Source organism: Anabrus simplex, chromosome 5 (genome assembly GCF_040414725.1).
Source record: "Anabrus simplex isolate iqAnaSimp1 chromosome 5, ASM4041472v1, whole genome shotgun sequence".
Taxonomy (NCBI): domain Eukaryota; kingdom Metazoa; phylum Arthropoda; class Insecta; order Orthoptera; family Tettigoniidae; genus Anabrus; species Anabrus simplex.
The window spans coordinates 221,086,209-221,106,414 of NC_090269.1; the positions used below are offsets into that span (position 1 = coordinate 221,086,209).

The 20,206-nt window shown below is 41.7% G+C and overlaps 1 protein-coding gene across 1 annotated transcript in view; it reads left to right on the plus strand.

The window, feature by feature from the left end:
• The window catches only part of LOC136874450 (kelch-like protein 10), an 85,326-nt gene that overhangs the window by 53,483 nt on the left and 11,637 nt on the right, over positions 1 to 20,206 (plus strand). The window contains exon 7 of the mRNA XM_068227808.1: positions 8,726 to 8,848. Within this exon, the coding sequence (XP_068083909.1) occupies positions 8,726 to 8,848 (123 nt within the window). The remainder of the gene's footprint in view (positions 1 to 8,725; positions 8,849 to 20,206) is intronic.

Sequence of the window (20,206 nt, forward strand, 5' to 3'; positions counted from 1 at the left end):
GGATAATAAGATTTATTTACACCACACACAGTTTTAGTACACCTTTGCATGTGAGATAGGTTACACTGATTACACCAACAAGACACAAACAGGCGTGATGCTCATGCTCACTCCACGCAGCCGAATGACGCTAGTTTAGCAAGCTATACCCTGATGCAATGTTGCATCGTGCACAAGGGTGTGTTCTGTATGTGGGGCGAGTTCATTCTTCCTGATGCCGCCACATCACCCCCCCACGGAGAAGGAAAGTTCACAAATCGAATGGACGGGCAAAGCGAACTCTGCGTCCTGATCGTGTTGTGTACTTTCTGGGTGGTGATGACGCATCAGGTAAGTCAGGTGTAAAAGAAGTGCTAGGTTGACCGGATGAAATGGGGGTAGCAGATGTGTTGGTGCGGGTAGGAACAGCAAGGTTTGTTTCTATGTATGCAGGTTTAACACGGTCTGTACTCACTACTACTTCTTTGTTTCCGATCATTAGCGTCAAAGTCTTCTCATTACGGCTGACTACAGGGTAAGGACCAGAGTATGGGGGTTGCAAGGGAGGCTTCACATGATCAACTCTCAGGAAAACATGGGAGGCAGTTGCCAAGTCTTTGAAGACGAATATTTTCTCTTGACTATGGCGGGAGGCAGGAACAGGTCTTAGTTCGGCCATTACCTTCCTTAGGTGATTTACAAAATCCGCAGGGTCAAGTGGAGTAGGAGAACTGGGCGAAGAAGTAACCATTTCTCCAGGGAGGCGCAGAGGCTCCCCAAAAACTAGTTCGGCGGGGGAAGCTTTCAGATCGTCCTTTAGAACCGCACGCATGCCAAGTAACACTAGGGGTAAGGCTTTTATCCACGTTGCACTATGACACATCAGAGAAGCTTTTAGCTGTCTATGAAGACGCTCCACCATACCGTTAGCGGATGGGTGGTAGCTGGTTGTACGGATTTTTGTTGTACCAAATTGTGTCATAAGTCTGCGAAAGAGTGTAGACTCGAATTGTCTTCCTTGGTCAGTAGTTATACGAGTTGGGAGACCAAATCGGGAGATCCAACCACTTATTAGCGTATCGGCTGTTTCTTCAGCAGTGATGCTGCGCATCGGCCATGCCTCTGGCCAGCGAGTAAATCTGTCAACAGCAGTGAGGATATAATTATAGCCTTCGCAGACAGGCAGTGGACCAACAATATCCAAGTGAATGTGGCTGAAACGGCCTGTGGGTGCTCCAAAATTCCCCAAAGGAGATATATTATGCCTCGTCACTTTATTGCGTTGACACGACAAACAAGCACGAGTCCAGGCACGAGTGTCTTTCTGAATAGATGGCCAAACAAATCTATCTGAGACTAGACGAGAGGTGGCTCGAATACCTGGGTGGCTTAAGTTATGGAGCTTGTCAAAGAACTTGCGTCGAAAAGGAAGTGTCAGGAACGGACGAGGTTTTCCTGTTGATGTATCGCATACAATGGTAGTCGTGGTGCCTGGAAGGGTTACTTTTTCTAATGTCAGCGACGTACCACCATGCAATAAGGCTTTGAGTTCGTCATCGTCCGCTTGGGATCGAGCCAGCGCAGCGTAGTCATCTTCTAGTGAGATGGCTTCAACACGAGACATTGTATCAGCGACAACGTTATCTGCTCCCTTTATATGCTGAATATCAGTTGTGAACTGGGATATGAAGGACAGCTGATTTAGTTGGGCTGGGGGTAGTTTTTCTCTGCGTTGAGAAAATGCATAAAGCAGAGGCTTGTGGTCCGTATATATGGTGCAGTGTTGTGCTTCCAGTATATAGCGGAAATGCTGGACAGCCTCGTACACAGCTAACAGTTCCCTGTAATAGGCCGGCCACGTTGTTTGACGCGCTGAAAGCTTCTTACTGAAAAATGCTAGGGGCTGCCAATGGTGTCCAACTTTCTGTTGCAAAGATGCTCCAACTTGAGTATTTGATGCATCGGTAAAGAGACCTTGAGGCGCATCTGGCAATGGATGAGCAAGTTGAGTGGTTTGCGCTAGGCTTTCTTTGCATTCGTGGAAAGCACGTTGCAATTCTGGAGTCCAGGGGACAGGTTTAGAACCCTTAAGCTTAGAATTGGCTAGGACGTTCACCAACGGCGCCTGCAATTCAGCCGCATGTGGTAGGAAACGTCTGTAGAAGTTGACCATGCCCAGGAACCGGCGGAGGCCCTGGACAGTCTTCGGTAGAGGGTATTCCAAGAGAGACTGGATTCTCTCTGGTGGAGGTTTTGTACCGTCCTTTGAGAGCCGATAGCCCAAGAAGGTCACCTCACTTGCACCTAATACGCACTTGGATGGATTTATGACTACACCGTAATCAGCTAATCTCTGGAAAAGTATGCGGAGATGGTGCATATGCTCTTCAGCATCCCGTGAGAACACCAGAATATTGTCGATATACGGGAAACAGAAGTTTAAATCTCTAGTGACCTCATCCATAAAACGTTGGAAAGTTTGTCCAGCATTTCGTAACCCAAACGACATATAGGGAAATTCAAACAGCCCAAAAGGGGTTGTTATGGCTGTTTTGCAAATGTCACCGGGGTGAATTGGAATCTGTTGGTAGGCCTTGATAAGGTCAAATGTACTGAAAATGGTTGACCCAGCACAAAAATCTCCTATGTGTCGTACCGGGTAGCGGTCGGGTATTGTTCTTGCATTCAATGCCCGGTAATCGCCACATGGATGCCATGAGTTGTCCCGCTTAGGTGCAAGGTGCAAGGGTGAGGACCAGGGGCTATTAGAAGGTCTCGCTGTACCACACCTTACTATGTCCTCGAATTCTTTCTTCGCTATCTGCAATTTTTGGGGTCCTAGACGACGAGGTCGACAAGAGACTGGTGGGCCTTCGGTTGTCCTAATGTGATGTACAGTATTGTGTTTAATATCACGTTGGATCCCAGGTGGGCGAGTAATGGACTGAAACTCAGCGAGCAACATGCTGAAAGGTGAGTCGGTGGATACTGCAGCAGTCTTTACGCTGGCCTGTTCGATAGAGGCTACAGATGCCTTAACGTGTAGGCCGGTGGTGCCGTCGAGGAGGCATCTGTTACGGCAGTCAGGGAGTAAGTTATAGTAAGCCAGAAAATCAGAACCAATGATGGCTGTGCTAACATCAGCAATGACAAATTGCCAACGAAAGTCACGACGTAAACCAAGGTTGAGGTTCATGGAAAGGCTACCGTATGTCCTGATTGTACTACCGTTTGCAGCGCTCAGCTCATACCCAGAAGCTTTGCAAGTGCTTCCCAGAAGCTTACGCGGGAAACAGCAAAGGTCAGATCCGGTGTCAATCAGAAATTTTGCTTTGGTATTCTGATCAAAAATAGACGGCGGCCCGTTGTAGAACAGACAGTTGCCGTCTTCACTGGCTGTTCGTTCCGTTTTCCGCCTGCCAGGAACAGGGACTAGTACATTTTACAGCTTTATCTTGGAACTTTTTGTGGTACCAACAAAGCCGGCTCTGTGGAGTAAGGGAACGGTCACGGCTTTTAGATCTCCTTTTACTGTGACTCCTGCCTCGGGGCTGGTTATGGGCCAGGGCATCGACTTTACGTGTCAATTCCTCCATCTGGGCAGCTAAAGTGTTCGGCGCAGCTGTAGCATGTACGGCCAAGTGGCTACATGGTGGTGTGACAGTAGGTAAAAGTTCCAAGATCTTGTCTGCAAGCTCTGCTATATCAGCTAGAGGCATTAACTGGGCCGCTAATATAGCCTGCAAGTGCTGGGGTAGTCGACGCATGAAAAGTTGTTTTAATATACTTTCGTCATGAAGTGAGCTACCGGCTAATGACTTTAAGTGACGTAAAAATTGTGATGGTTTCCTATCACCGAGTTCTTCGTCACCAAGAAGTTGGCGAACTCGTTGCTCTTTGGATACGGAAAGACGACGGACTAGTTCAGATTTTAGTTTTTCGTAACGTCCTGTGGTAGGAGGGTTAATGACAATGTCTTTTACCTCGGCTATGACCTTGGTGTCAAGCTGTGAAATTACATTATCAAATTTAGTCTGGTCGGCCGTGATGCCTGTGAGCCTGAATTGAGTCTCAACCTGTGCGAACCAAACAGTTGGTCTGTCATACCAAAACGGTGGTAGCTTTGCAGAGATTTTGGCAACTTGGCCAACATTGCTAGATGTAGCATCGGTACCAGTAGACTCATGCTCCTGGAGCCGGGCTAGTAATGCTTCGTTCTGCTCTTGCAAAGGCTTCGTCAAAGCAATAAGTTGTTGGAGTTGGTTCTGCAAGTTGTTATTTTGTTCCTCCAAAGCTTTTAATCGATCCTCCGCCATAATCAAGATGGGTACACAACACAAGGGCAAGGAGAAAAAGAATTCTGAAAATACCGGACAAGGTGACAAAGAAGTAGTCAGAGGTACGATGTGTAGTTGTGAGTGTAAGTGAATGAAGATGTGAGGATGAGCAACACAAGCACAAATTTACAAATGGTTTGAAACAATCTTATAGGTTAGCTGGAAAAGAAATATTATGCAGGTAGGCCTAGCATATGATAAGAGATTCACAAACATATAAACTATAAGTTAACAAAATAATCTTGCAGATGTTACACACTGATTTTGGTTATAAATGAAAATATTAAGCATAAACCGTGGGTTCCAATGTCCATTTTAAGTCTTGAGGAATGTCCATATAATGCAACTGTATGTTATACCTGTAATGTAACAACTTAGAAACCACTAAAAGGCACGATTACGATTTATATATATATATAGTACAACAATTCAAGCAGTTGTAATGCATGAGAAGTAGGTTATTTTAAAGTAATTTTACTTGTTTGAACAGCAAATAGGGTAGGCCTATGTTGTGGAGTAGTCTGTATCTTAGGCCTTAATTATCAAAAAGAGAAAGAAAATTGCACAGAAGATTGCTGGATTACGTACATCAATTTAACACCAAGAATGTAACTATGGTTAGAAAACTAGGTACTGTCCACTGTAGGCCTATACATTTCTTTGTGATGTCCGTACAACTTCACAACGAATTTATGTTGTGAATAATTTGCAATATTCCGGAACAAGTAAAACGTAGGTTATATACATACAAGTTTTTTTAGATGATGTGTTGCGTTCTTGAAGATTAGCAGATGCGGCGTAACAAAGAGAAGCGGCGTAAAGTTGTCGCGTGCGGACTGAAGCGATGCGTATCACCGACGGCCGTTAGGATTCTGGCGACTGTTTTTGTCATTTGTCGAATTGGTTTCATACTCGGAAGAGGTGGTAGTTCCAATGAAGTAAACAGTCTAATGCCTCTTTGAAATAAAGTGTGGTAACATACCGTGATCTGTGGTGAAGCACGTGGTCCAAGATAGGTTATGGTATGAGTGTGTTCTCCATACTCGGGGTCACCATTTATGGAGTCTTGGTTGTAGGCAGCTCCACATCGTTCATAAATAAACCAGCCCTCATGGATAATAAGATTTATTTACACCACACACAGTTTTAGTACACCTTTGCATGTGAGATAGGTTACACTGATTACACCAACAAGACACAAACAGGCGTGATGCTCATGCTCACTCCACGCAGCCGAATGACGCTAGTTTAGCAAGCTATACCCTGATGCAATGTTGCATCGTGCACAAGGGTGTGTTCTGTATGTGGGGCGAGTTCATTCTTCCTGATGCCGCCACAAACGTAAACTAGCCTAGAAGGGGATGCCTTGCTCACACCCATAACTCTCTTCATGAAATATGCCTTCACCCTCTCAATTTCTGTTAAATCACTAAATGACAGCTTTTCCCATATTATTTCAATACCATAGGTGACTATTGGCTCTATTGCACTATGAAAGAGTTTCATCTCCGTATCAGTTGACAGCTGAGTTATATTTCTTATTTTATAAGTGGCTCTGATGGTCGCTGCGGATTTTTCCTGACTATGTATCCTGAAAGAACTTCCTGTCGGTTGCATGGTGATTCCTAAGTACTTGTATTTCTTAACAACTTGAAGCGGTACACCTTCTAACATTATATTGTCTTTTGCTGCTTGTTTCCCTCCTTTTCTGAATACCATTTGGAGAGTTTTCTCCTTATTTATATTAAGATGATTCACCTCAGACCATTTCTCTAGTTCAGCGATTGCTGTTTTCACTTCTTCTTTGTTTGATGATCCAATCATCATGTCATCTGCATCCATGATCAAAGTAGCCTTCAAATTATTGTTTATAATTGATTTGACATCTGCCTTTAGTATATTAAACAGAGTAGGACTGATAGGACCACCCTGCTTGACACCGTTGGTTTGCCTTATTTTCCTTGATCTTATATCATTGTTACTAATTTCAATGTAATTATCTCTCATGATGTTTTGTATTATCAAGGTGAGTGGGTGGCTTTCCCCTATGATGTCTCTCAACTTTTCCATTAGCGTTCTTCTGTTCACTAGGTCAAAGGCTTTTCTGTAATCTATGAATACTGCATAGTACTTTCCCTTGGGATGTCGCAACGCTTCTTCTATATCCTGCATTAGAAGTTTCACGGCCTGTATTGTGCTCCTCTGTTTCCTAAAACCAAACTGGGAGTCTGGTAGATAAGGATCAATTAGTATATTAAGCCTTTCGTTGATGATACATGTGAATACCTTAAAAAGGACATCCTCCAGCACAATTCCTCGGTAGGAATCTGGGTTGTCAAATGATCCTTTTCCTTTGTAAAAAATTTTCATGGTTGCTGTCCTCCATTTTTCTGGTATTTCCCCTGTTTGAAAACATTTGTTTAATAGGGACACCCATAGGTCTATCAGAATATCTGCAGATTCTTTCAGATGTTCCGGAAAAATTCCATCCGGTCGTGCTGCTTTTTTAATCTTGGTAGAAATAGATGTAAGAAAACTGCAGCTGATGAGAAGAGAGCCCTCCTATTTACCCTATTATGCATTCTTATTCATGTTTCCACCTTTCTATATATGACTTAATTTGCCACTTGCTTGTTCTTTGCCATGCATTATGATACTAAATCAGCGGCATATCCTAACCTTAATAATGAGGTCTGCTGCTAGTGGCCTTTAGAAAATTTAGGTTCTCAGTAATTTTACTATAATTTGATTATTAAATAATTCACATAATTTAACACAATGTACATGGATACATTCCTTATAGGAGTATTCAATGTTAAAAGAGGAAAACTGAAAGATAATATTATTAAAATTGGTGCCATACATTACAGTAGTTATTTTTACATAATACATTTATGGGACTTAAAATATAAATGAATTATTAGGTTAGGTTACATACATTAGTTCAAGTCTTCTCTCTTTGAACGAAAACTTTTCTATGCCTTTGTGATAGAATGTATCTTTTAGTCTTAGTTCTTGAAACACATCTTTTTCAATTGCTGTAATACTAACATGACTAAGTCTATCCTGACCTCGCGTGCACCTTTGATATGTGTGTATGCGTCTCAGAGTTGAAAACAAGCATCCAGCAGAACTAGTTGTAGGTATTCAGTATGGTTAGAATCAGCTCTGCTAACTTGTTCACTAATTCTTGAAATCCCAAAATTAAGTCATTGTTCTCAGTGAAATCAGAAACTTGTATACAGGCAAACCTCAGAATTCTATACTTGAATATTACGGTATATAGCTGTCAGTTTACTAGTCTTATGAAGTCAAATAAGGACCCATACACAAGTTTTAAGGAGTCTAGAAGTTCATCTGGAAATGTTACTTTGTAGTTATTAAACTTGTGATGATGCAAAAGCTGAAGAAAATAAAATGTTGGAACTGAACCATGTCTTGAGCATCCAGAACAGGATCATATGCTTTGAGTACCCCCTGAAATTCCAAGTAATTTCCCTTGTTCTTAATCTTGTCTGTTTCACCATGACCCCTCAAAGGAAGTACTTGTTTAGCCAAGAAGCAAACAGTATCAGCTAATTTCCTGAGCTCCTCCCTGTTCTTCTATACTTCCTCATTGTATTTATTTACATTAGTTCTGTGAATTCTCTATTTTCCCAAAAAGTTTTCACATGCAGTCAAGGAATGCATAGGTATGCTATCGTAAATGTCCTAAACATAAAGCTTTTCCACTATCAGATAATCAGTGTCGGTATGATTATACACTTATGAATTGTCAGCAAAATGCATATAAACACACCAACAATAAATTAAAATCACTGCAGTTGCACTGATGCTGTTCCTTACCAGTTAAACAAAGCAGGGAAAGATTGTGCGTTGTATTAATGCCACAGAGAGCTGTGCGGGACTAAAGCCACACCCAAGACAGCGGTTTTTCTTGGCATCCCCACTGCTCAATCACTGTTTCTCTCCACACCACTCCCATTACAAACAACATTGAGGTTGAGTGCGGGTTCCAGACAACACACACGAACTCCAAGAACTCAGTGCGGTACGCAGTACCCAGTTGTGGAACAAAGCGAGTTTGTTCCCAACTCATTTTGTAGTTTATTAGAATGACCTATTACATAATATTAACTGCATAAAATAAATAATAATGTACAATCCTATGTGTTAAATATCAAACAATTTAACATTAAATGATCCATCTTCTACTTTATTTGAGAATGTGCGCCTTAAGGCCATACGCGCATCTACTATATCAAGTTTACAATACTAAAAGTGTGTGCTATTTCCACAAGGACCAATGGGTTCAGTGAGTTAGAAAACATTAGGAAATATTTGAAAATTGAAACTGTCGTAATCACTATTGTCATACCATTAGTTTGAGAATTTTCTGTATGTTTTAGGTGAGAAGTTAGATCCCATTCGTCTGGATGGATGGCATGAAATATCTGACATGGTCACCCCACGTAGCAACTTTGGAGCCGCTGTGCTAGATGATATGATATTTGTAGTTGGAGGCTTTGATGGTAAGATTACAACACAGAAAACTTTAAGTAACTGGCAACATTCATTTTTCCATATAAATAGTAAGATTATTTTGCAGGATACTACAATACAATAAATTCCCTCTATTTTATTTATATGCCATTAACACTGCATACTGTAATACACATTTTACAATAGCTTCCTCTTTGAATAACTGGTTGAGTGTTGGACTCTGGATCCCAAAATGATTGGCTCACACCTGGCAGAGGTAGTTAGATATTTGAAAGGTGGAATAAAACTCCATTCTATACTTCATGTCATAAGGTGTTAGCATGTAAGAGATCTCTGGTGACACATTTGGAGTTTTTCCAACAAAATTCTATTTGTGGCACTGTTTATGATGAAAATGTGACATATTATAGTGGCTACATCACAGACAAAGGTTTTTAAAACCGAGTAAGTGGCTTTGCGGCTTGGGTCACATAGCTCTCAGGTTGCATTTGGGAGAAAGTGGGTTCAAACCCCACTGTTAGCAGCCTTGGAGATGGTTTTCCATGGTTTCCCACTTTCACACCAGGCAAATACTGGGACTGTACCTTAATTAAGACCACGGTTACTTCCTTCCCTCTCTTAGCCGTTTACTATCTCATTGTCACCATAAGACCTATCTGTGTTGGTGCAATATAAAACAAAAAACAAAAAAAAAAGTTCATAAAATATCATTCATTGTCACAATAAATGTATCTACAAAAATTCACTTCAAACATAATGAACACATAATACAAATCCCAAAAGTAAAAGTCCAAAAAAGTACCCAGGCAGCACATGGAGTAATTTTATATCAAGACACGTTATCTGACCTATTTATAATGAATGCTGCAGAGCAGCATGGGTCTTCTATTATTATATATGTACCGGGCGGTACACCTCTACTCTGTTTATTTAAAAGTTGCGCCAGTTGAAACTCCTCTTCTGGAGGAAGGTTGAACTTTATCTATTCTATTGATTCTCTACTTTCTCAGAAGATGTCACCACGTGGAAAATTTTGAGTTTTTGAACTGTGTCACTTTTGATGTGTTTTTGTTTCGCTTGAAGTAAGAAGTGTGAACTTTCTCTTCTAGAGGACACTACTGAAGATCAACAATAGTGCGACCTAGTGCGGAGTTAAAGAACTATGTTGTTGGAGAAATTTTTATTTCAAGAGTTTGTTCTTTGTTAAATTTCCTTCTGTCATTGTTTAAGTTGGCTGTATACCCCTCTTTTTCCCCTTAGTTTGGATCTAGCCAATCCCGAATTTCTTTAATTAATTTTCCACCAATAATGTGTTTCTTTTTCCTCTATGTAGGGGTTTCTTTTCCCGAACCAATAAAAACTTTGAGGGAGGGTGTTTTATTTCCCCTAACGCCTAGAATCTTCCGCGAGAGGATATAAACTGCTGATTTTGGGGTCTCCGGGCCACTTCTGTTCCATCTTTCAGTGTATTAAGTTCATTGCAGGAGGCGGGAAGCGCCTCTTTCCTCGGCAGCGATCTACTACCAGGTAATGGCCTATTAATATCTTCTTTTCTTGCTAGGTCGGCAGTTTAACTCTCGCGGCGGGTTCGAAGCGTTTTCCATCATGTAACCTTTTCCTAAAATGTAACTACTCTTTTCTTCTTTTCTTGTAAAGTTACATATTGGGATAGAGAGTGCTAACCCTCTCGAGCTCCCACTCACATTCGTTTTGAGGTGAACTTATTTTCTCAAACTTTTCTTCGTTTATGTAATGTAAAGTGTTCTTCTCTAAGTCACCTCTGTAGTATGGGATTAGCCCTTGCGTTAGTGGCCCAGAGCCAGATTAGGTTTTAAAAGCAAAGTGTATTAGGAGTGCAAGTTCGCCTCCTCTCAAGTTGTATTTTAGAGGTCATGTATTAATCTTTTCTCACCTAATAGACCTCAGTAGGTTGGGTATTTTACCCCTGTGTATATGTCCTTTGAGGACAACTTGAAAGTTGAGTTTGGTGTGGTCTGGGAGAGGCTTAACTTTAAGAGCGAGTGGCTCTTTTCTAAAACTGAGAGTTGTATGCCTCGAGGAGGCTTTGCTGTGTAATTTGGAGCTTGGGCTCCAGGGTTTGAGTGGGGTCTTCTGCCCCTTTTGTTGAAATTGGTATATCGTAAAGTTGAGCTAGTTGCTCAAGAATTGTGTTTTCAGGGCTCGAAGCCCAAACTCTTTAATCCCTGTAATTGTACATTTCAAGTTGTATTTCGGCTACTAAGTACCTGTTCTATTTGTTGTTACCTAATTTTGAAAAGAAAATATAACCTTGTTAAATTTTAAAATTTAATTTCTCTTTAGTAGCTTGAGACCTATTCACCACCCAGTACCTTCTTTCATGCTTAGCTACCACAAAAACGCGGTAACAAGTGGTAGCAGAGCGTGGTTGAATGGGTCTCAATTTAGCCCCTTTTGACGGCTAAACATTGCTTTGATTCGAATTCTAACAATTTTCTCAGTTGCTGGAATTTTTTGAGTTTTTCAAAATTGTTCTGTCATCATGCCCGGCCCTCGCGATGTTCTCCTCCTTAACTACTTGCGCAAAGAGGAGTTGATATATGAGTTAACTATCAGAAACGTTCAATCTGGAGGCACGGTTGCAATAGACACTAACAAGCTTAGAGAGTCCCTTGATTTGCCCATTTCCATCCCCAATTTGGGAGAGAAAGAAATTGACGACTCTCTTTCCACGATTGTCGAGAATATTACTGGGCTAGCATCGGTAGTCAGCTTTTTTGATGAAAACGATCCATCTCCTAATCAAATTAAGCGTGTGCAAGGCAGGCTGTATCACTTTGCAAATAGAGTTAATGATCTATTGTCTCTAAAGGTGAATGACGTTCAGAGGAAGCAAGCTAATACGCTCCTTGAAACTATTTCTGAATTGTCTAGTAAGGTCACTCAATTGCTAACCGGCGAAGCTCCTCCCAAAACTGATCAACCCGCCACGGTGAATGTAGGTAACGAGGAAGAGCCTCCTCAGGGAGAAGTCAATAGGATAACCGTTGCTGCTCAAACTATCTCTGCCCCATCGAACAACGAATCTGAACGCCGTGCGTCATTGAGTAAAATCCGCTCTGAATTAACTTCTTTGCCCTTGAAACCTTTAACGACTATGTCACCTGGGTTCAGCAGCTTGCCTCATCCATTGGCAATGTTGCTTAGAGGTATCTCTAAGTTTTCCGTCAACACCACCAGTGACGTAATTTCATTTTTAAGATTTCTAGTGGAATTTCAGGATCATGCCCTTGTGTTTTCTCTTTCCCCATGTCAAATTTTGCAAATTATCTATCCTTATGCTATTGGTGTTCTATCTGACAAAATAGTTAGAGCCATTGCCGAGCAATCTTCTATTGAGGATTTCCACGCCCATTTGCTAGCTAACTTCATCCCGGCTAGGGCCAGGTCCTCCCTTATTCAGAAATACTATTATCGGGTACAGCGCTTGGATGAAAACCTGGCAGACTTCATCCAAGATATTAAGTTTTATACTAGGGTGTTTGCTCTCCACTTCCCTGAGGATCAGATCGTGCAAGCTATTGTTGAAGGGATTTCACCACCCTACAGGTCATATTTGTGTTTCGCGGCGTGCCCGCAAACCTTCTCTGAACTGGAAGCATTAGCCGTCTCTGCGGAAGGAGTTAGGTATGCCGATTCCTTGCGTGTGGCGAAAGAACCCCCGCCTTCCTTTAGTAACACTCGGCCTCCACCTCGCCGACCAGTCAATCCCCGTAAATGTTATGCTTGTGGGTCGCCTGACCATCTGCGGAATAAGTGTCCTCTGATCAAGTCAAGTGGGACAAGGAATGAAGTAGGGTCATCACAAGGCTGTTTTAAGTGTGGGGCCTTCTCACATATCGCCAAGAATTGCCCAAACTCAAATAGCACCCCCTCCTGCTCAACTTCTGGTGCAAATTCCAGCTATTCCAATAATAAAAAGTGACTAGTGGCGTCGGCTGAGCCGACTAATCCATCTTCCCGAGACTTAGCCCCTAGTAAACAGGTTGTAAATGCAGAGAACGACCAGCCTTCAAATTCATCTTTTGAATGCCCTAAAGAGTGTCTTAGGATTGCGGCGGATACCCCCGCACCTGTTCCTTTTCTTAAGATTGAGTTAAATAACGAGCCTATAACAGCTCTCTTAGATTCAGGCAGTGTTTGTTCCATTATTTCGGCTGATTGGTATTCTAAATTGAAATCTGTTTGTAAGCTCCCTGACTATGTCTCTTCTCCTGTTCAATATGTTTCGGCTAATTCATCTCCATTAGAAATTCTAGGTTCCATACATGTCAAAATTCGGGTTTTTAAGTTTACATGGAAGATCAAATTGTTTGTGGCCAAGCGTTTGTCTTGCCCCATCATATTGGGAGCGGACTTCATTTCTCACACTGGTCTTGTGCTCGATCTCCAGAGTAGGTCGTGCATATTCAAATTTGCGTCCAATTGTAGAATTCCCTTGTTAAAGTGTAATTCTGTATCATGTTCATCTATTTCGCCTACCCAGGATGAGATGTTGTTAGACCTTAGACATCTACCTGAGGAGCAGGCTGATAGTATTCGGAAACTGTGTCAGTCGTTTCCCGAGGTGTTCTCTGATACTCTTGGTGTTACTGACCTTATTGAATACAAAATTGAGGTTACGGATTCGATTCCTGTCCGTTTTCCACCGTATAGGCTATCTCCACCTAAAATGAAGGCTCTGAAAGAAATCATCGATCAGATGTTGAAGGATGGTATTATTAGGCCCTCTAAGTCAGCGTATTCTTCGCCTATTTTTCTAGTCCCGAAACCCCAAGGAGGCTTCAGGCCTGTCATTGATTACAGGGCTCTCAATCGGAAGGTGGTGTTGCAATCTGTGCCCCTTCCCGACCTTCATTCTTGCTTTTCATGGTTTCGTAAGGCCAAGTTCTTCACCATCTTGGACTTGAATCAGGCCTATAATCAAATTCCCCTTGCCGAAGAGTCTAAACATCTTACAGCGTTTGCCACGGACTGGAATTTATATGAATACAACCGCGTGCCTTTCGGGCTCCCCACGGGGGCAGCTGTGCTCACTAGGCTACTAGATAGGGTCTTTTCCGACATCAAATTTGAGTACTTATATCACTACTTGGATGATGTCGTCGTATTTTCCGAAACCTTTGAAGAACATCTAGATCATTTGCGAGAAGTTCTCAATCGCCTTCGTAAGGCTGGGTTAACTGTTAAGTTGTTCAAGGTTGCCTTTGCTAAGCCCTCTATGTCATTCCTAGGGCATATTGTGTCACCTGATGGTGTAGCAGTCGATCATTCTAGAACACAGGCCATCCGTGATTTTAAACCTCCTAAGGACATCAAAGGTATCGCTAGATTCATTGGTATGGTGAATTTCTTCAGGAAGTTTATTCCTAACTTCGCTAATAGAGCGGCGCCCTTAAACCTTCTTCGTAGGAAAGGCATCAAATTCGAGTGGGGACCTTCTCAACAAGCCGCTTTCGAAGATCTTAAATTAGCTCTCTGTAATGCCCCTGTACTTGCTATGCCTGATTTCTCGAAGAAATTCATCGTCCAAACGGACGCGTCGTCGTCAGCTGTAGCTGCAGTCCTTCTTCAAGAGACTGAACTAGGGAGGCGTCCCATCGCCTATGCATCTAGGACTCTATCGGTTCAAGAAGCCAAGTATTCCATCTATGAGCTCGAAGGGTTGGCAGTCTTATTCGCCTTAGAAAAGTTCCGTCTCTATCTGGAACATGTCAAATTCGACCTGGAGACAGATAATCAAGCCTTAAGCTGGGTCTTAGGTAGGCCGCGTCGTACTGGTCGTATAGCCCGTTGGGCCATCCGTATTTCTGCCTTCCAATTTGATGTACGACATATCAGAGGTACCGAAAATGTTGTTGCTGATGGACTCAGCCGTATGTTTCATAACGACGTCGAGACCCACGAACAGGTCGATAGTTCATCACCTTCCGAGTCCATACTATCTGGTGTTAATGCCATCTTAACAGGTGCTCCCATGCTTTTTAGGGATATTGAGAAATACCAACGTGAAGATCCGACGCTGGCTCCTATAATGGAAACCCTTTCTTCTGGGGAACATGTTGTCCCTTATGTTCTGAGGAATGGTGTTCTATGTTGCCCTTCGAGGCATGATAAGTTGATGAAAGTTGTTGTTCCAGCGGTTCTTGTACCTATGATCTTCAAATACTATCATGAGACCCCATTGGGGGGGCATCTTGGAATCTTTAAAACTCGTGAAAAGATTCGTGAAATGTTCATATGGAAAGGTATGGACGGTGAAATTCGAGAACTTGTAAAAGCTTGTAAATCTTGTTTGATCAGTAAACCCACCATGTCCACTAAAGTAGGCCTTTTGTCTTCTCATCAAGCGTCGCGCCCCATGGAACGCCTGTATATCGATTATGTGGGACCCTTCCCCCAGTCAAAGGGTAATACCAACAAGTTCATCTTTGTGTGTGTAGATGGTTTTACAAGATTTTCCTGGTTATTTCCGACTAAGCTGGCTACCGCTCAGTCCACCATTACTTGCCTAAATTCCATTTTTGCTTCTTTTGGTCCGTGCCAATACATTGTATCTGATAATGCTAAAGCTTTTACATCAAATCTGTTTCGTAAATTCTGTTTTGACTTGTCCATCTCTCATGTAACTACATCTGCTTATTACCCTCAACCATCTCTGGCTGAACGGGTTAACCGCAATCTCAGGTCCGCACTTATTGCCTATCATCATGAAGATCATTCTAGGTGGGACACGTCCCTGCATTGGTTAGCTTTTGCTTTGAATTCGGCGGTTCATGAATCTCACAAATTTACTCCAGCTTCTTTGATGTTTAAGTTCGTTCCCAACACGCCGCTCTCTAACCTCTGGTCTCTGAATGACATTCTGCCCGAGACAATAGATCCGGACAACATTAAAGATCTTTGGAAGAAGGCTAAAGCTAATCTTAAAGTGTCTCATGAAAAGGTTAGGGAAAGGTATGATCGTGGACGGAGACCCACCACGTTGAAGGTAGGTGACCAGGTTATGGTCAAAAATTTTGTTCCCGCGGGCAAGCTTGCCCCCAGATTTCATGGGCCTTGTATCATTCTCGATTTTCTTACGCCGGTTACCTTATTGCTAAGTAATCCAGCCACCGAGAGGATATTTAGAGTTCACCTGTCCCAGGTGAAACCGGTGTAATTTCTGTGTTAACTTGCTCCATATTATTTTGAAAGGATATGAAGGTTATATTTTTTTTTGAGTTTCACTTTTAAGGCATTCTGCCCCTTCTGTAATATTTTGGTTTTAGATGTAAGCCTTATGTAAAACCTGCCCCGACCCGTTAAACTGCCATCCTGTTCTTGCCACGGCCATTACCACGCTCCCGTCTCCTGCTCCACTCTACACAGTGGCTTAATGAATACCATGAATATCTGCACGCCGCTGGCCCCTCACTCTCTCTACAAGCCTGTACCCTCAAAGAAAATAATTGTCCAACACAATTCTGCCGCCTAGCTTTAATGTTTCAGCGCCCCCGCAGCCGCGCAGCGCCGTGCAGCGACTGGGGAGGGGGATGGGCCCCCTCCTCTCCAGCGAGGACGACATGTGCACGGCGAGCCGGAGCTCACCTCCCGGCCAAGGCTGATGTGCGGCGCACGACCTGCTACATGCCCGCAGCCTGTATCTGTTCACCGCGGGCGCGGCGTACTTCAACACCTTTGCTCCCCTCATAGTGCGGGCGAGCGGTATCTCAGGGTACTTGAGGGGTCCGAGCGGCCTCCGTTGGACGCAAGCTGCAACGGCCGGTCTGGCCATCCGACTCAATCTACATCAACTACATGGACAGTCACCATAAGCAATAATTACATTTGGGAATTTAACAACAATATTTGGTGGACATTGCAAAACTTTTCTTCACTTTTAAGCATTAAAGGTTTATCTTCAGAAATTCAACTACTACAACAGAAAAACTTTACTGCACCGGCAACAACAAAATTTTGAAATTGCAACCAAATTACTAAAATCTTATAAATGCTTCCGCAATTAATCTTAATATCAACATCAAAACTTGGACCTTATTTTGGAAACAAAGTTTATGTTCTTCTGTGTTACCCCTTGGAGGAACTTTTGGGGGGGGAGGTCTGTACCGGGCGGTACACCTCTACTCTGTTTATTTAAAAGTTGCGCCAGTTGAAACTCCTCTTCTGGAGGAAGGTTGAACTTTATCTATTCTATTGATTCTCTACTTTCTCAGAAGATGTCACCACGTGGAAAATTTTGAGTTTTTGAACTGTGTCACTTTTGATGTGTTTTTGTTTCGCTTGAAGTAAGAAGTGTGAACTTTCTCTTCTAGAGGACACTACTGAAGATCAACAATAGTGCGACCTAGTGCGGAGTTAAAGAACTATGTTGTTGGAGAAATTTTTATTTCAAGAGTTTGTTCTTTGTTAAATTTCCTTCTGTCATTGTTTAAGTTGGCTGTATACCCCTCTTTTTCCCCTTAGTTTGGATCTAGCCAATCCCGAATTTCTTTAATTAATTTTCCACCAATAATGTGTTTCTTTTCCCTCTATGTAGGGGTTTCTTTTCCCGAACCAATAAAAACTGTGAGGGAGGGTGTTTTATTTCCCCTAACGCCTAGAATCTTCCGCGAGAGGATATAAACTGCTGATTTTGGGGTCTCCGGGCCACTTCTGTTCCATCTTTCAGTGTATTAAGTTCATTGCAGGAGGCGGGAAGCGCCTCTTTCCTCGGCAGCGATCTACTACCAGGTAATGGCCTATTAATATCTTCTTTTCTTGCTAGGTCGGCAGTTTAACTCTCGCGGCGGGTTCGAAGCGTTTTCCATCATGTAACCTTTTCCTAAAATGTAACTACTCTTTTCTTCTTTTCTTGTAAAGTTACATATTGGGATAGAGAGTGCTAACCCTCTCGAGCTCCCACTCACATTCGTTTTGAGGTGAACTTATTTTCTCAAACTTTTCTTCGTTTATGTAATGTAAAGTGTTCTTCTCTAAGTCACCTCTGTAGTATGGGATTAGCCCTTGCGTTAGTGGCCCAGAGCCAGATTAGGTTTTAAAAGCAAAGTGTATTAGGAGTGCAAGTTCGCCTCCTCTCAAGTTGTATTTTAGAGGTCATGTATTAATCTTTTCTCACCTAATAGACCTCAGTAGGTTGGGTATTTTACCCCTGTGTATATGTCCTTTGAGGACAACTTGAAAGTTGAGTTTGGTGTGGTCTGGGAGAGGCTTAACTTTAAGAGCGAGTGGCTCTTTTCTAAAACTGAGAGTTGTATGCCTCGAGGAGGCTTTGCTGTGTAATTTGGAGCTTGGGCTCCAGGGTTTGAGTGGGGTCTTCTGCCCCTTTTGTTGAAATTGGTATATCGTAAAGTTGAGCTAGTTGCTCAAGAATTGTGTTTTCAGGGCTCGAAGCCCAAACTCTTTAATCCCTGTAATTGTACATTTCAAGTTGTATTTCGGCTACTAAGTACCTGTTCTATTTGTTGTTACCTAATTTTGAAAAGAAAATATAACCTTGTTAAATTTTAAAATTTAATTTCTCTTTAGTAGCTTGAGACCTATTCACCACCCAGCACCTTCTTTCATGCTTAGCTACCACAAAAACGCGGTAACAATATATATTAAAAGAGTTGACTAAAAACATCTTTGGCAAATCTGTCTGTCCATTCTACTGAACCGATTTGCTTCATTTTTGTTTTATTCTCTCCAGAATTACCTGCCAGTGAATCATGAGACACTGATAGGTCTCTTTATGTTCAGCCAACTTTGAGTAATCATGAAATCAAACCGTTAAATGATCACTCCAATAACTGCGGGCAAAGGCTTTCCGTAACTGCAAAACATTCTCTACTTAGCAGGTTGGTAAGCGACTAACACTTTCATTAATAATCTCATATCTATATATTAAAAAAATTTATGAAAATTAAAGTCAGTCAGTCTGATCATTCTATCCGGTCGATTTCCTTCATTTTTTTAAAAGTGAAAAGTATTCATGCACAGTTTCGTTATCAGGTACTATAGATTACTTAACTTCTGCCTTCCTCAAATTATTTGATTTTTTTAATTTTTTGTCTCTTTGAAGCAATCATATCTTTGGTTCTAATTGAGGTGCGGAGTTCATTTTGGCCTAAGAGCACTCAGTGGATCAAGCTCTTTCATTTCAGCTCTTAACTATTCAAATTGGTTGATTTTGCGGAAAGTTATGAGTGCACATTCAATTTGACGTCTTATTTCTTCAACTTTTTTTCCTCATTGAAACATTCATATCTTTCGTTCTAATTGAGGTACACAGTTTGTTTTGGTCTAAAAACACTCAGTGGATCAAGCACTTTTTTTTGAGGTAACACCTACTTAAATTGGTAGATTCTGAGAAAAGTTATGAGTACATTTGTCTCCATGATGAAGATCTTTGAAGGACTTTTTAACAGTTCGGCGTGTAGTGTTGTTCCAAGGAACGTTTAATTAAATTTCTTTGTGTGATGTATTTTCAAGTGTTTTGTTGACATAATATTACATTCTATTACCACAGCAGATGATGTGCTTTATTTCATTAACTCGAAACTTTACAAATACATTCATGAGGATAGTAACGAACAACACTATACTGTGTGCTCTGCAGGCGGAGCCAGTGGGAACCTGCTAGTACTGTGTAATTTTCATCCTTAGTAATGTCATTTTATGCATCCATGTTTGATTACTACCTGTCAAGCTAGAGAGTATACACATCCTCTGATCATGGAAGAATACTATTCCCTGCAAGGTACTCCTTGATACTCTAACCATTCCCAGCTTCCAAGTACGGTATATTCAACAGGTGGCAGAGTGTTCCTAATAACTTACATGCTGCTGAGAGAGAAAAGTCTATGTAAAAACAGACCCCATCATGACATACACCTGAGGCATTATCTGGGAACACCTATTGAAGGATAACATAGATATACTAGAAAGAGTGAAGGTCATGTATCTTAAAAAACTTCTCTGCCTGGCAAAAAGTGCTCTTTCGAGACCAAACTATTAGCTCACAAGACAACTGTTCTATACAGAACCATGATAAAAAATATCATTGTCTTCTATAACACAATACCAAGCATTACATCAAGATCTATAGGATAAAAAAGTGAATATATGGATAGATTTTTACCAAACAGATGGCATGATGATACCAGAATGGATGAATTCTGACTATGAACTGTGCATACCATAATGTGCTCTTCATTAAATGTTCACAAAACCATTGAATAGGGCAGGCAAAACAATATGACAATGTCAGGCATATCAAGATGAGTTAACTGACAAATTTATAATGAATGCTGCAGAGCAGTATGGGTCCCCTAGTTATTATTTATTGACATTTCACTCATCGTGGC